The sequence below is a fragment of the Thamnophis sirtalis genome, unplaced genomic scaffold (assembly GCF_051295495.1).
Source record: "Thamnophis sirtalis isolate CommonGarterSnake01/CBP01778 unplaced genomic scaffold, rThaSir2_p1.2 scaffold_6, whole genome shotgun sequence".
NCBI lineage: Eukaryota > Metazoa > Chordata > Lepidosauria > Squamata > Natricidae > Thamnophis > Thamnophis sirtalis.
Genome location: NW_028261386.1, coordinates 49,917,336 through 49,933,968, shown reverse-complemented (window position 1 = coordinate 49,933,968; position 16,633 = coordinate 49,917,336). Strand labels below are relative to the sequence as shown.

The 16,633-nt window shown below is 39.0% G+C and overlaps 1 protein-coding gene across 1 annotated transcript in view; it reads right to left on the bottom strand.

The window, feature by feature from the left end:
* Positions 1 to 4,306: 4,306 nt before the first annotated feature.
* The window catches only part of DISP1 (dispatched RND transporter family member 1), a 38,881-nt gene continuing 26,554 nt past the window's right edge, over positions 4,307 to 16,633 (bottom strand). The window contains exons 3-7 of the mRNA XM_014053237.2: positions 16,326 to 16,449; positions 14,502 to 14,629; positions 13,671 to 13,768; positions 12,899 to 12,996; positions 4,307 to 7,914 (exon numbers count right to left, since the gene is read on the bottom strand). Coding sequence (XP_013908712.2) covers positions 4,309 to 7,914; positions 12,899 to 12,996; positions 13,671 to 13,768; positions 14,502 to 14,629; positions 16,326 to 16,449 — 4,054 coding nt within the window. The 3' untranslated portion in view covers positions 4,307 to 4,308. The remainder of the gene's footprint in view (positions 7,915 to 12,898; positions 12,997 to 13,670; positions 13,769 to 14,501; positions 14,630 to 16,325; positions 16,450 to 16,633) is intronic.

The following is a 16,633-nucleotide window of genomic DNA, read 5'->3' as shown; positions in this document are numbered from 1 at the left end:
CCCCTTGATTTTAACTTCAACAGTCTTAAATGGAATAACAGCTAATTTTAGAATGAGTTTATTTGTGGCTCATCAGGATGATAAAGAGACTTCTGTGAGATGGAGACTTGATCTCCAAATTTTCCAGATTAGCCTTATTTGACCTGGTGTCTTCCCAATCTGGTATGGTTGACGGCCTTTGCTTTCTTGGAATTATGGAACTGATATCCAACTATCAGGAAGCAATCAGATTAGAAAAGAATGTTACATCACTTGCATAAAATATATATTAAAATAAGAAGAGCCCAACCAAACAGACCAAAAGCCCATCATTTGATTTCCACAATGACCAAACACAAATCCAATCATAATTATAATATTATTCTATCCATATTATCCTGCCTTTGCTAACATCTGCACTTCCCAGGATTCTTAGCCAGCCAACAGATCAGGATATATTACATATGGCAAGGCTGTAATACAACTAGATAACCAATCATTTGGAACCAATGTACCATTCTTCCTCTTCTTAAAAATTTGATCTCAGAAATAACAATACAGATGCTGTTGCCATGCTATGGTTTATCTGAGAATTATAAGAGAAAACAGTCATACCAGGCATCTCTAGTCTGTTCCAAAATACTTAGAGGAACAGAGCCTTATGGGAGCCAATAAGCCTTTGTACATATTCTCTGTATTTCTCTTTCTCTTTACTCTATGTGTCTTTGATATATTTAGATTCATATAATTAAATATTAATAAATTAGAATCTGGCATGCTATAAAACAAAGCACGCAGCATTATGATCATCATCTCAAGGCAGTTTAAATGGAAATTTCTCTTAATATTATCTCCCCAATCACCCATCCTTCCTTGAAATAGGTTCGTTCTTAGAACAGACATTACAAAGACAGTCAAATGTACATTTCATTAGTCATGAAGAATTTGCATCCAGTTTGTTTTAATATCTTCCTTATTTTCTTTTGCTTGCAGGACATTTTGAAAGGAGACCTATTAATAATAAAAAAATAGAGTACTCAAAGAGAATGTGCTCTGCTCCGTTTTTTGTTCCTGTGTTTAGTCAGAATTCATTTCAGGATATTAAATTGCTGACAGAATATTAAAGTCCTATTTATTTATGCAAACCCTGATTATAACATTTCTGATTTCAAAGGTTATAAAAGAAAGTGCAAAGCACTAGAGAAGGTGTGTCCAATTCACAGCTCATGGGCTGCACACAGCCCTGGACAGCTAGCAATGCAGCTCCAAAAGATTGTAAAAACTATTTAAAAATAAAAGATATACATATACATGAACTGTATTATACATTTTATATGCAGCCCAATTCAATTCCTTTTCACTTAATGTGGCCCAGGCAAGCCAAAAGATTGGACAACTACTAGAGCAAAGGGAAGCCCAGCTTGAAATACTAGAGAACTGACCTTGTTTATGAATAATTTGGCAGAACATTCACCTTCTTTCTATTCCAAATAACATTGGTAGGTACTATTACCTGTCTACTTTATTTTGGAATGGAAAAACAAAATAAAAAAGGGTTTATTTCTGCAGTATTGTTTTTAGGATAAGCTGTATATTTACTTTTGAGTAAACAGTTTGTGTTTCTGGCGTGTTGATTTATGGGACTAAATATATTTTAGTTTTGCAATGCATTTCAGAAGACATTAAAGAAACATTTTGGCAGAGATTCTTAAGATTTCAACTGCAATGTTAATTCCTAAGTTTGAAAGAAAGGAATATGTTCCTGTCTGTTTGGTAGCCAAGGAACAGGGAAATTTAATTTTTATAAATATACATTACATCACAGTTTTGTATCCAAGATCACTGAGAGGGATCCGTTCCTTTCCCACATTCAGAATCACAAGCCAGAAAAAGTACTCAAAAGTATTTTCAATGAATGTAGAAATAAAAGGAAAAATATGAGAATCTCCCCAAAACTGACCATATAGTGATGTATGCTCTAGTGCTTTTTCCACTCTTCTGCACTATTTGGGTGGGTGGGATGTCTTGTCTCTGCTATAGAGAATTGACCTTCCAAGCCCAATGTACCATCTTCCTAAGTGGTGCCAGCATATTCTACAGTGAGAAAAATGAATGCTGTCTTTTAGAATGAGTTCTTACATCCAGAGAGCCCTTGTCATTGCTGGGCACTAATTTTGGACATCCTTCTTGCTAAAAGATGAGGATAAGAATTTCAATAATGGATTAAAAAAAGAGAACTATGTGACAACTGTACCAAAGTCTCCCAGGGAGATGAAGGTATAAAAAGGAGCCAAGCTGGCTGAGCTTCCAATGGGATGGGTCACTACCACTTACATTGTTTTGGTATAGGCCTTAATAGGCCTATAGATCAAACCGATGAGACTTTGCAGCTTAAGTGGAGTTGTCAGAAAATAAATTAGGACTGGAGAAACTCAAGAGTTCCTCTGTTCTTGGATAGATTTTTTGGGGAACTGATCTTTCTCTACTTGGGTTTTGGCGCTGAAGCAGAAGGAAAGAAAGATCACCTTCTGGACTTATTGAAAAACTGGATTCACCTTTGGCAGGGGTGTCAAACTCAAGGCCCGGAGTCTGGATTTGGCCCATAGTGTGCTTAGATCTGGCCCATGGGCCTGTCCTGGAAACAGTGAAGGACCGGCCCATGGTGTCTCTGCCAGTGAAAAGGGAGCTCTGGAGGGCTGTGTGCAGTCCTCCTAGGCTCTGTTTTGGGCCGCAAAGGCCTCCTGCAAGCCTCTGCCAGCGAAAACGGAGCTCGGGGAGCCCACGTGTGGCCCTCCCGAGCTCAATTTTTGCTGGCAGAGGAGGCCATCGCAGTCCAAAACAGAGCCTCGATAAGTGACATCAAGCTGGCCCTCACTCCACCAGGTCAAACACAACCCTGATACGGCCCTCAATGGAGTCGAGTTTGACACCCTTGACCTTTGTCATAAATATTAAGTCTAGGTGTAAAATGATGAAGTTGGGGGCTAAATGAATGATTCATTCAAAGTCTAGAAAGGGATATGTGTTAGGACTGGAGTAGTGAACTAGCTGGAGGTCGCATAATGGATACCAGTAAAGTGGAGATAGACTTTGTAGAGAAGCTTTTCTTAGGACTCTCATAGTAAGCTGAGCCAAGTTTTTTGCTTCCCAGTGTTAGGTCCAAGCAAAGCTAAAAACCCTGCATGCATAGAATTGTATCCTTATAAACTCACCTATAGGGTGTATGTGTGTGTTTGTCTGTCTTAGATGAAGGTTGACCACATTAGCTTATAATGGTATAAGCAAATAATACTCTGCAACATGCTTGAACTATGGAATTGCTTTCATGTCCTAGTTATACTCAGTGACGAACATCTCCATCACAAGCTTCCCATCATCCAAAATTCTCCAATGAGCATGGAATTCAGGAGGTGGTTAAATGTTTCTGAAGGTAGTGTAAAGTCCCTGGTGGCAGCCCTGGCCTTAGAAATTTCCTGTGGCATTGGAGACTGGAGCATAGGACTTTTACAGTGATGGGTTCACGAGGCTTTATAACTAACCAATAATGGCTTCTTTGCCACCTCTGCATGTGGCAAAGCTACTAGTCACAGAGAACTTGTCTGCTGACAATGGTTCTTAACTCCAAATTCATGGGGGATGGATTAGATTCATTTAGGCCTTGCAGGTATTCCTGGGCAGTTGTGGAAAATCTGTTATCTGGAAAAACTTGATGGATTCAGAATCTGGCTATTAGTCTTTTCCCTTATTTAAAGGCAATTTCCCCCTTCTTACCCCAGCCAAAATTGATTTGATTCTGAGAGGAATATCTAAATTATATGCCACATATGCCACACTCGGTAACAAGACTTTTTGCCTTAGAATGATGAGCAAATCGCCATTCCATACATTTAATAAGTGGATGAGAATTGGTAAGATATGGAATGGCATTGCTTCCCCTTTCTCATTCCCCTCATGAACTGCCCTGGCTAGAGAATTTCCCAGGTATTTCCTGCCTTTTGCCTCTCTTGTGGGCATGAACAATCAGAGGAGCATGCTGCTGAATCTAGTATCTTCTTCTGTATCTTCTATTGCTAGAAGTTCCAGAAAAGGGCGTTTGAAAGGCTATCCCATGCTCACATGCTGTTTCTACACTATCTACACAATCTGAATTAAACATGAGCTGCCTTTCCCAAAAGAAAAGCCTAATTTTCCCCTCAGGGAAAAGGGCGGCCTATAAATCCTAATAAAATACTAAAAAATACTAAAAAAAAATACTAATCTACTTAAAACTTTGGAATAATGTTTAATATTTTTAAACAGAAACAAAAAAAAATTCAAAGCTGAGATTTATTAAAGTGTTTTTATTAGCAAGTTTTCACTGGAAAGTTCAGGATGTGCTAATAGAGTAGGCACATGGGCTTCAGTGTTTGGCACATGACATTCAACAGAATTGCACTTTCTTGTTATGGTTCGGTTACAATACTCTAAATTTTCAGAGCAAGACTCAGGGCCAGCCTTTAGTGTATCATTTTCTAAATGCTCATTTTGATTCTTTGCTTCTGTCCCTGGAGTAGTTTGGGGCAAACCCTGGACACCCTCCATTTGAGCTTGCTTGTTTGGCTTAGATGCCGAAGTTTTACTTCTATTCCCATTCACTTCAGTGATAATTTTATCTCCTTTGCATCTGTAGTTACTACACAGCCCTATCTGATTGTTGGACAATCTTTGTTCTGTGTCAGGGAGAGGTTTTGTAAGCAATCCAGAATTTTTGCAGAAAGAGGAGGATGAACCCATTTCGTTTGGAAGAATTGCTGAGCTCTCTTCAGTGTCTGGAGGACTGTGGGACTGAAAATGAGGCACCGAGTGGAGAAAAATATTTGGGGGAAGAGAATTTTGAAGCAAAGGTCTTTGGAATCTGCCCTGTACACAACTACAGTGGAGAACATGCTGGACAGTATTCACATACCCATCAGAAGAATGAAGCAAGGCACTGATGGGAACTAGGGACTTCTGGACTTGTATGTTCCCAGATGAATGAGAGCAGCAATAGCATAATGTTTCATTTCTATGTTGATGCAAACTGGAGCATTTCATGTCTGTATGCTGCTGTGGCTCTAAACAATGACATTGTTCATTTTGATTCAACAAATGGCAAGTGGGATCCTGCTCGCTCAAAGATGACATTGCGGAACCTGATTCATGGTTAGTGTTTACATTCAGTTCTGTGTTGTATGTTGAATGATGAGTGTGTGGGTTTGACAGCCTGCCATTAAAGAGCTCAGGGCAATTGTGCATTTCTTCACAAGTTCTCTTCTCCACTGCAGTATCACTGCTGGGGCAACCTGCTAATGGCTGTAACTCATAGAGTTCATGTTCTTCTTCTACATCTGCTTTCTGAGATCTTGAATCAAGCTGGTATTTATTGGCAGAGGTTTTTTTATTTTGTTCTCCATCTCCTTGGCCTCCTGACAATGCCTGAGAGAAAGCCCCACACTGTAGTCTTTTGGGCAGAGGAATCTGCCCAAATGTTCCTTGGGGTCCCAGACAGCGGCACATACACTGGAAAAAAAAGGTTGCAAATGCCCAGCTAATGCACATTATGAGCATCATAAAGGTGCCAAGTTGTGTATAGGCTAAAACTGTAGAAGGCATCATCATTGCTCCAGCTACAAATGTAGTTAATGCAGCCATAGCAATTGCTGAGCCCATGCGGCTTAGAGAAAATATGACTTTCCCTTCTCGGTCGGGATCTGGAGCCAAGCGGTAAGCAACACCATAATGGACAGCAAAGTCCACAGATAAGCCAACTGCCACAGAAATAGTAACAGACTCCAAGACGTTTAGCTCCCAACCCAGCAGAACCAGGGATCCAACTGTGACAAAAATAGTTCCTGCTATTGAGACTATTGCATAGAGGCTTATTATTATATTCCATGTGGTAAGCAGCATTACACTGAATGCCACGGTGACAGAAAGACCCATGGCGATTAAAGTACCATCAGAGAGGCTATCTTGGAGATCATAAAACTCTAGGTTACTCACAAACCAGCCACCATTTAAACCTTCTGGAGCAGAAACAAGCTCCTCTGAAATCCAGGTGTCCACCTCTTGATAGAACGTATGCATCTTCTCATATGCTAAGGTGAAAAGGTAGGTGCTTTGGAACTCTAGTACCACTGCTCTGATGGTATCATTTATATCAAAGCGAGGGCCAGGAGTTTTGCTATCTAAATGGTAGCCTGTGCTTCTTTCAAGTTCCATGATGGCCCTCTTGATGCATAACTCAAAGACCTCCTGCTTGTAGGGAAAGCTCCAGTGGCTACAGCAGGGATAAAGAGCTGGCTCATCACAGTCCTGATTTTCCATCCACTGCTTAAATGTCTCAATAAAGCAGCTCGTGAAGTCTTGCTCTTCTGTTTGGTAATAAAATGTCTGATTCCTCAGTTTCTGACAAAACTTTAAAATCCAGAGCTGTGAATCTGGGCTTGCAATATTGAAAGTACTGTCCAGCTTCAGCTTGCCCTTGCTTTTAGGATTTAAAGGATCTCCGTTATCCTCAGGAGAGACCCCCCAGATAATAGTGATGGGCATGTGAAGCTCCTCTCCATGATGGACCCGTTCAAACATGAAAAGCTTCTTGAATTCAGCATCATAGCGCTCAAAAGGGTGGGAAGACCGGAATACTTGAAACTCAGCTAGTTCCAAAGAGGGTAGCTTCATCTTTGGATTTATACACACAATATATGCTCCCCCAACTGTTAAGGCTAGGAACCAGACCAACCAAATATATCGAAATTTTATCACAATGCATGGCAACACTTTTTCAAAAAATATCCTAGAAGCTTCTGAGATTGCAAAAAATACTTTACGGACCACTTGGCCCAGCACTGTCCAGCAGCTTTTGCTATTGTAAACTCTTGCCTGTGGCTTTACAAAGCAACTAAAAATATTGAGGAGATACCGTTCATGTAAGACCACAACTGCGGGCAACCATGTCACCATTAGTATATAATTCACTAAAATGGCAGTGCCAGCATAAACACCGAAACACCTGATGGCTGTAATATTGCTGACATAATTAGCATAGAAGGCAGCAGCAGTAGTAAAACTAGTAACAAACATGGAAAGAGCCGCATGTTGCAAAGTGATGCTCATGGTTTCCGAAGTGGCAGCGTGTGCCTTGTCAAATTTTGTGTAGCTCCACACATCACACAAGACAAAAGCATCATCGGCTCCAATACCCACAAGAATAATCAGTGCAGTAAGGTTCATAAAGGGGAAAAACTCAAAATTAAATACAACCCGATAGAGAAAGTAAGAAACAATTAAGGAGCTAATGATTGCAAACATGGTCATCAGTGTGATAAACAAGGACTTGGTATAGAAGCACATCACTAACAGAACAATCACTATGGCTATAGCAGGATACACAGTATCCATTAATAGATAGTCCTGGAATAAGCTGTGCTTTATTCCAAATTCAATCCCTGTGATGATGGTGATTCCATCAGAGGAGTTCCAGTTCTCAAAATTATCTAAATATATATTCATCATACTGTCTCCCTTTTCAGTAGGTAGAAAAAGCATACTATATTTTAAAGCTGGTAAGCCGTGGTCCAAGGTCTTTGGGCTTAGAAAATCTTTGTCCAGTATATAGTGAAGTATCTGGTAAACAGCATTGTACTTGGTACATTTGCGTGGCACATTTGTACACTTGAGCTGGTCTTTCCTTCTAGCTGCCGTATCCCAGCAATCTGGCCCCAGGGTCCCATTATAATAATATTTGGCACATGTGCGGAGAAGCTTCAAAGTATGAGAAACATCTCTCTCCACTATTTTTTGACATGATGATCTGTTATTTAAAATGGCAATATAATTGCCTAATGTCCAGCTGGGACAGCATGAAGCAGCAGTGGTCCTCTGGCAGAGATCCCCAAACTGAGCATGAGATCGTATCTGTGGGAAGGAGAAAATGGACAGTTATAATTGAATATCAATGTTAAATGACCAGTAGTGGTGCTACATAGATACCACCATCTGCTTATAAATACCTGTGGTGGTGGTAATAGCAATAGCAATAGCAATAGCAGTAGACTTATATACCGCTTCATAGGCCTATCAGGCCTCTCTAAGCGGTTTACAGAGAGTCAGCATATTGCCCCCAACAATCTGGGTCCTCATTTTACCCACCTCGGAAGGATGGAAGGCTGAGTCAACCCTGAGCCGGTGAGATTTGAACCACTGACCTGCTGATCTAGCAGTAGCCTGCAGTGCTGCTTTTAACCACTGCGCCACCTTGGTGGTGGTGTTGCTGCTTCTTCCCTAGACTAATTATTCCCTAGACCAACTGTAGTTTCTGAATGATCTTTAAGGCAGCCTCATGTAGAGTATGTTGCAATATTCCAAACAGGAGATAATCAATTTATGAGCTATCAGCAGCACGGCCCCCAGTCCAGGAATTGGCACAATTGGCACACAAGATGAAGTTGTGCCATGGCTTCTCCATCCTCAAGTAAGAGCTGCACACTAGTTTTGTCTGGGGGAGAGAAACCCCATCCAGTGTGGAAGGGTGGAAGTCACTGGATCTAAACACTTCAGCCACCTGTTCTTGCTTGGATTAAGTCTGTTCACTCCCACAATCTCTAGTCACTGGGAGAGATCTTTGATGTACCCTGCAATCGTGTGATTGCCTTTTGCAATCTTCCCTGCTGGTTCTCTAGAAAGTCAGTGGGGAAGCCATTAGGGAAGGCTGCATGCTGCTACTGGCTGCCAAGAAGATTCCCTCTGGTTGCTGGTGGATGGCTGAAAAAAGTCTGTCCTGAAATCCAAGCAGGATTTTAGCATAGACCATATGCAGCAAGTCTCTAGTAAGCAGAGCAAGTCCTCTGTCTCTGGCTGCAAATGCTCCATGCTGCAAATGCTCCATGCCAAAGTCCTTGGATTTTAGGATGGACATATTTCAGCCAACCCCCCGAGACAAGACAACAAGATGTTTAGATCAGTTGATACAGATTTGTCCTTCAGGTATAATGAAGAACTATAGTGACTAATTATGCTTATCCAAGAGCAAACTTCATTTGGGGGTTGAACCAACTCTTCATTTTATTTTATGAAGAAAAATCCGATTGATATGAACATAGCAGATAAAACTGATTATAATTATTGCACAAAATCAAGAACAGCCTATAATGCTTTCAAGATGCCTGGAGGCTGGGTTCACAGCTCATTAAAATTTGTAGCTGTCAAACTCCAGAGAGAATTCTGACAAATTTGCCCAAATTGTAGCCAATATGCAGAAACACTCAGCCTTTGAAATTGGCATTTGTGCCATTTTCTATTCTCAATCTTGCAGGGAAAAGCTCTAGAGAGGTTCTTCTGCCTAGTTAACTAACTCCTACATTTGTTTCAAGGGTCAGTACTGTCTGTATTGTTTGTACCCAGTTCAATAGGCGGAAGGTCAACTTGATCAAATGGGACTCTTCTACTAAATTGCATATCTTCAAACATGGCAAGAAGTAGGCTATGCACCATTCCCTACTTTACTAAGATAAACATCATAGGACATTCTGGGGCCACCTCATGAGCACTGAAACGTGAACAAAAATGGGAGAAACAACTTGAACAGACCTAAGAATATTCCTATATAAATCTTCCCACATAAATCATTTAGAAGGCTTTGGCATTCCATTAATTGGGCTGACAATATATTATATAATGGACTTTTAATATATTTCTTTCATGGTGTTTATTAACCAATTTTCCCTTCTTGATTGGAATGTATAACAAAAAGCCAACATTGATATAGTCTGCGTACTTCTCAAAACTACTAGCAGTTTTATTTAAACTGAATTATACATCTGCTTAAACATTTCTAAGTCAAGTGTATTTCAATTTGTTCATTGCAAAACTCGCTTCTCAATTGCAACTCTTTTACAGCATGTGCATACATACATGAATAGGATTTTGACTAATACTGCCTGGATATTATATCAGATTTAGTATGGCCTTATTATTGTTAAACAAATTTAGAAGAAGAAATCACCTCACATTCCAAGAAGAAAAGGTTAAGTTACTGTTGACTGTTTCTAGATAAAAAATATCAATCAAGCTTAGCAGAAAAAAATGAACAACCTAATAAAAAGTACTATAATACTAGATTGTTTTTCATGACAGAGCTTAGAGTTATAAGGAATATGCAGCATGTAAGCCCTGTAGGGTCACCCAGACAACAGAGGAAAAGAAGATTATGTGCTTCAATTATTCAAATTCAGGCTGAGAGGATGCTCTATCTGCTATTCTTCAGCACATTAGAGGCTGTCCATCTTTGCTGCTAAAGTCACCTTCACTGAAGATAAAGATGGATTAACTGCTCATACTTGGAAGATCAGACTTAGCCTGGAACTTATCAAATGCCTTCTAAAAACAGCCTTTAGAAAAGATGGCAAGGGTCTATTTTATTGCTTGATCAAATGGCATTTGCACCAGCTGGGTTTGAAGTATCAGCAGGATGTTTTCCACTTGTCTGGGAACTTCTAAAGAAAACACAGCACTTATATTATTTGGAAATGTTTTTCAGATTTCTTATTCATTCCACATGGATTTGCTTAGCAAAGAAAACTTGTGTACTGCAGAGAGCTTTGAGGGTACTGTAAATCTAGAGCACATATTCCTCTCATATGTGAATTATGCATCCATGTTTCCCAAAATCCTCTCAATATTTTCTTGTTAGTGAATCAGAAGAGAAGATTCATAATGGCAGGCCGCCCATCTTTCTAGAAGACTTTGGTCTACCATTTATTCTGTTGCCCTTCGGACTAACCCTGTTATCCTTAACCTGAAGAAATATTTCTAACTGGTTAGGGTGTTTTAAAATAGGTAATATTCAATTCCTAATTAGAGATGCTATATATGGTACTACCATTAAGTTTTTGTGGGTACCATATGTGAATCAGTTGCAGGCTACAAGCCTCAGAACAAGAAAACCAGATGGCTGGAGTTGATACAGCATGGCCAAGACAATCTGTGCTTAAATATTGATTAGTTAATAAATTGCTTAACAATTTAGTCTTTTTCTTGTCTCTTATGGTCATGTTGAGAATGCATAATCAAAATTCCCTTTAATAGAGGAAAGAGAAAAATCTTTAAAGTAAACGTAAAATTGAAACCAGTCAAACCATTACAGCAATTCAACTTGCTTTGACTGGAACAGACAGCAGTGACTTCAGTACAAAAAACCTCAAACTTATGAGCACTAAGAGTATGCATTGGAAAGAGATATGGACTCCAGCCAAGAAGACCTTCTTCTAATAAAGATCAAAGATTAATGAAGATGTACATTTCTCATTATTATACAAATGGAAGCAGCTAAAAAAGCCAGAAGTTTGCAATTTAGCACAGCAGTTTTTCAAAATATAACATCCAGTGAAAGAGACCATAACACTTCAATATGATTTAAACACTATAGAAAAGATAATAAACAAAAAGAAGTGAGCCTTTTAGAACCATACATTTTTCTAAAAGGAAGTCATGTATCTTCATATGTGGGCAATAATAATACTCTACATAGAAATAAATTATCTTAACAGCTGTCACCTTGCATAAAAATATTCCATGTAATTACTTTGGAAATATTAAAAAATGTTGGTTGAGACCTTTCTGGAAACTTTATTAAAACCACAATAACAACCAATATTTTTTAATATTTCCAAAGTAATTATCTATAGTATAATTGATATTAATATAATATAAAATGTAATCTGAAACATCTTATTTCAAAAGTAGAAAATTAAGAAGGAGCTGAGAACATTTTAATAACATTTTAATTAATGTACACTGTAATCAATGACTGTGATAAAGAACTGACTGAACATAGCAACCAATCTGTGAACTCATGGATGATTATGCAAAATCTGGGACAAATAAAAATTATATCTCTTACCCACTGATTCCTTCATCTAGAACTATGAAACTAAATATTAATTACCTCTCCAACATCTTAATTAGCTTCTTTTCTAGGCCTGTCAAAATATTACCATAATCATCTTTTTTTCTCTTCCCCACAAATTCTGCCAACATCCTTATATTCTAAATTGCTTGCTGAGAATTAGCAAACAGGGGCTCCTTGTAGAAGCATATTAGTCGCTGTGCTCCCAAGGAGTGTCAGACTTAGACATCATTCCAAATACATACACATGAACGCTGGTCTTTCATTTTGACACAGATCCTGCATCAGTTAAGGCCATTAGTTAAAACCAGACCTCAGTCTCAGCTATGGGCAAAGTTAACATCTACCACATGGCAAAAGAACTCATGACGTCCCTGAAGCAGCCTGTTACTTTTTACGTTCTGGTTTCTTTGGGGAATTCTTAAAAAGCTACAACTATTTGGATGATGGAAAACATTTTCTCCTGCTCAGAACCAATCAATCAAGACCAGACTGTCTTTTTTCATCTCTGGGTGCAAAGAAAACTTTCCTTTCTCAGAGCTTAGATTCATATTTGTATATGCACATCAATTGCTATACATATGTTTGAGTTCTTATTACCAACCATTTAGATGTAGCCAATCAACAGGAGAATCACGCTGAATTATGCAGATGAGCTATTTTAAAAGGCAAAGTGTTTTTCTGGCTGAGTTCTGGAGAAGAGATGACAAGGTGGAGAGGAATGAAATCCTGCTTTGAAAATCTGAACTAATTCTTGTTCCTACATCAGCATTGCCCCAAACAAATCTATCTAACAAATCTGGGGAATCAATCCCAAAAGGAACGGATGGCATTGTTGGGACTGAAAGGGGGTCTGCAAAGAAATATCAGGCAGTAGTATTACATGCTTGCCAGCAGCTTACTCTGCAGCATGTCAGCAGCTGAGTAATGATTAAGACAAGAGATCAACATTTCAAATGTACATTCCACCACACTGAAGTTAATACTTTTACCTACCCGCATATTTTCCACACTGCACATTGACTTTATGGCTGGTAAATTCCACAAGTCATCTCCACTTGCTGATGCAAACACCACTCGGGAGTAACGATCACCTGAAATTGTGGTTAATATATTGTGAAGATCACAGACATGACAGAACTCTGGAATTAATGGAACTCAATACAACGGGGCAGATAGAAGAGTAGGCCACAGGACTGCTATGTAGCAACCAATTTTTAGCCTAATGTAGCTTGTAGGATTATAGGAATCTAAAATTGAGAGAGAGCATCATGTGTTCATTCGTCCCTTAAAAATATTTTTCTAAAACATTCTCTATACTTTTTGACAAGAGAATGAATGCATATAAATGCAACAAATCTCTTGTTTATTTCTAACAATCGTGAGCAACATTGTTTCTCCCAGGAGTCTAAATGTTATAAACAAGCGGAAACCTATCATTTTTGTCCCACTTATGATTAAAAAAAGGAAAGGCAAAAGATCTTAGTGGTGGCAAAGGCCATTTAGACCAATCCCCTGCTAGATGCAGGGATCCAAATTAAAGTGTCCTTAGCAGATGGTTGCCACTACACAAATGGTATTATTACAATCTTAATACTGAAATGCATTTAGCTTAGGCCATAGAGGCCAGCATTCAGTTTCTCAGGCATAAAAGGCCAATTCCTGGGAAATGAAAAATTGCAAATAAAGAGATTTATTCAGTCAAATTTGTCATGCTTGCAAATATAAAGGTAATTTTATTTTACAGCTGAAATATTAATCAACTCACTTGGAATGTCACAGAAAAAGCTGTCCTTCTGGAAATTCCAGTCAGCCTCCCTCTTCTCCCTTTCATAGTGATCGTCAGACCATCTGCCATCTCGATGACTATCGAGAACAATTTTTAAAAGAGATGATAAATTTCAAGTAGTAATTCTTATTCCAACAATACACAGATTTTAGAAGTACTAAATCAGAGAAAAGCAAGCAGACAAAATGCAGACTGAGGAGTTCTGGAAAGCTGTCTCACTGGAGAAGGTTATCCTAAATCAAAAGATAAAGCACTAATTCAGGTTGCATTCAAATTTATTATAAAATGGAACGAGTAGTCATTCAATTATTATAAAATTTCAAAGAAAAAGTTGACATTACAAAATGGCAAAAACAAAGTACAGGAGGATTAATAGCAATGCCAATGACAGCCACACTTAAAAATTATAACACGTAAATCACCCAATCACAGACAAAAAATCACAAAGTCTGTAGACTTTCTCGATCTATGGTAATTGTTTACTAAGGTTGTGCAAAGTTTCAGACTTGAATATTAACACAGAATTCCCTGCTATGTAACCTTGCCTGTTTTCAGGATCAGATAGTTTAAGTAATCAGAAACAGATGCTGCACTTTTGCTTCTGCATGTTCCAAAACATCTCTTCTGCAACATCCCATTATTAACTTACAAATAAAAGAGGCAGATGTAAAATGCAAATTCTGTTTATTTTGGGGGCAGGCAGAAAAAATATTTATTAAACATTTGTTATTCAAACACTTGGGAGGACTGGTTATTTCAATAAGTGGCACTGAGCACCAATAACTGATAATTTGATTGAAAAGCCTTTACCTCTTAGCCTGCTCATCTGCATATTTAAAGGGGTAGTTTGCTAAAGTTGCTTTGTAGCCTGTGTTTTTCACCATGTTATTCCAAGTGACCAGTCTCTGCCCAATAGCAGTTCCTCTTGGTTCAAAACCCTGCAGCAGAATATTTATGATTTTTTAAAAATACATGCCATTCTTTCACTGAACAGACGGACAGAAATTAAAATGGAAGCATTTTATTAAAAATTTCTTTTCTACAGATAACACTTAAATTGGTTCATATTCTGATGACAGAATGTCACAAGTTGAAACATAGCCTTCTACGGCTTGAATTAGACAGCATTCCCAGGTTACTATGCATCCCAATTCTCAAGAGTCAGTGAATGAAGAGAGGAGACATAATTGAACACAAGTAAAAAAACATTAAGACAGTAATATCAGGACAGCAATTTATACTATGTATTAACTGCTTACAGATAAATATGACAAACTATCTTCTTGGAAAGTGGAAAATATATGGCTAACTACATCTTCCAAATAACATGGCTTGCAAACAAGCAACTTGTTTCTTGTTTATGGAGTCCCCCAACACAATATATAGAAGATTTCTGAACAATATAATCATCACCGGCTTCTGAACTGCAGGGGAGCCATCATGCATACAGTATATGCATGAAGCCTACTCTATGTGCTAAGACATGGGTCCTCAATCTACGGCCCACAGGCCACATGCAGCCTGCCGAAGCCATTAATCTGGCCCCACAGAACTACAAGGCTGCCCCACCCACATTGCCCTGCCCACGTTTCAGCCGAGCACTGGCCTTACCTTCATGAGCCCCGTGAGCTGGAACTGAAAGGTAAGGGCAACAATTGTGGCCTGCAGAGACATTCTGGAGGTGAGGGAGGTGAAAAATGGGACACAGAGATGCCCCAAGAGGCCAAAAACCGGGCAAAAATAGCCCATTTTTGGCCAAAAAATGGGTCAATTTTGGCATGCAGAGATGTTCTGGAGGCAAAAAATGGGGCGCACAGATGCCGCATGAGGCCAAAGAATGGGCCGTTTTCACCAGTTTTTGGCCTGCAGACGTTTTGGAGGCAGGGGAGGTGAAAAATGAGGTGCACAGAAAACTCAGGAGGCTAATGTTTAATGAACTGTTAAATTGACTATGGCCACGTAGTCACACGACCTAGCCATGCCCACCCAGTCACATAACCACCTAGCCATGCCCACCTAGTGGTCCAGCTCCCAACAGTCTGAGGGACCGTGAATTGACCCCCTGTTTAAAAAGTTTGAGGGCTTCTGTGCTAAGACCTTACTAGAGATGGATTCCAGCTATAGGAAAGCCTCTGCTGAACTAGGAAAACCCCTCCTTGGTAAACTCTTGTAATAGCATCCATTAATGTTTGGGTGAAAAGACAAATCAGACACATTGTAGGCAGAACTGTTCACCACTCAATAATGCCTAAATAGAACAATGATTATTTAAAGTAATATTCTATTTATTGAGTTACTATTTAAGCTATCTGGTGCTGCTGTACTGTACTGCACTGATGTACAGTAATTCTATTGTAAATAAGCTGAAATCACTCTGACAGATATTGTTGGAAGAGGATTCTTCTAAGGTTTGCTCTTTAAGCAGCTACACCCATATAGCTGAAGACATCTGGCCTCAAGTACCTTATAAATATTCAGATGTGGGGGTCTAGATTTGGACACATCTGCATTTGAAAGCAATACAATATGTTCACCCATAATTTACTACAGCTTTATCGTTTATTTCAGGGGGTGGGGATTGGAGGATGTGCCAACACAATGCTTTGACAGCAGAAGATATTAAAGTTTACTCACCAATAAAGGATCAGAGAAGTCTGGAAGATCTGGGACTAGAATTCCAACCAATGCACACACCACAATTAACACAGTACACATGCCTAAAACCACCACAGGCCAGTCTGCTATCAGAGCTGCATAGCTAGAACAAAATGGAAAACAAACGTGAATAGGAGAAAGGTGCTAGCAGAGAAAAAGAAATCAGAACACAGGGGGTTAATTTATACTCTTTCTTTTAATGACTAAGATGGTTTTAAAAATATCATAATCATCATCTTTGTTTAAAGAGGATTGAATTGCGCTACTCTTCAAACTAGAAAGTACCC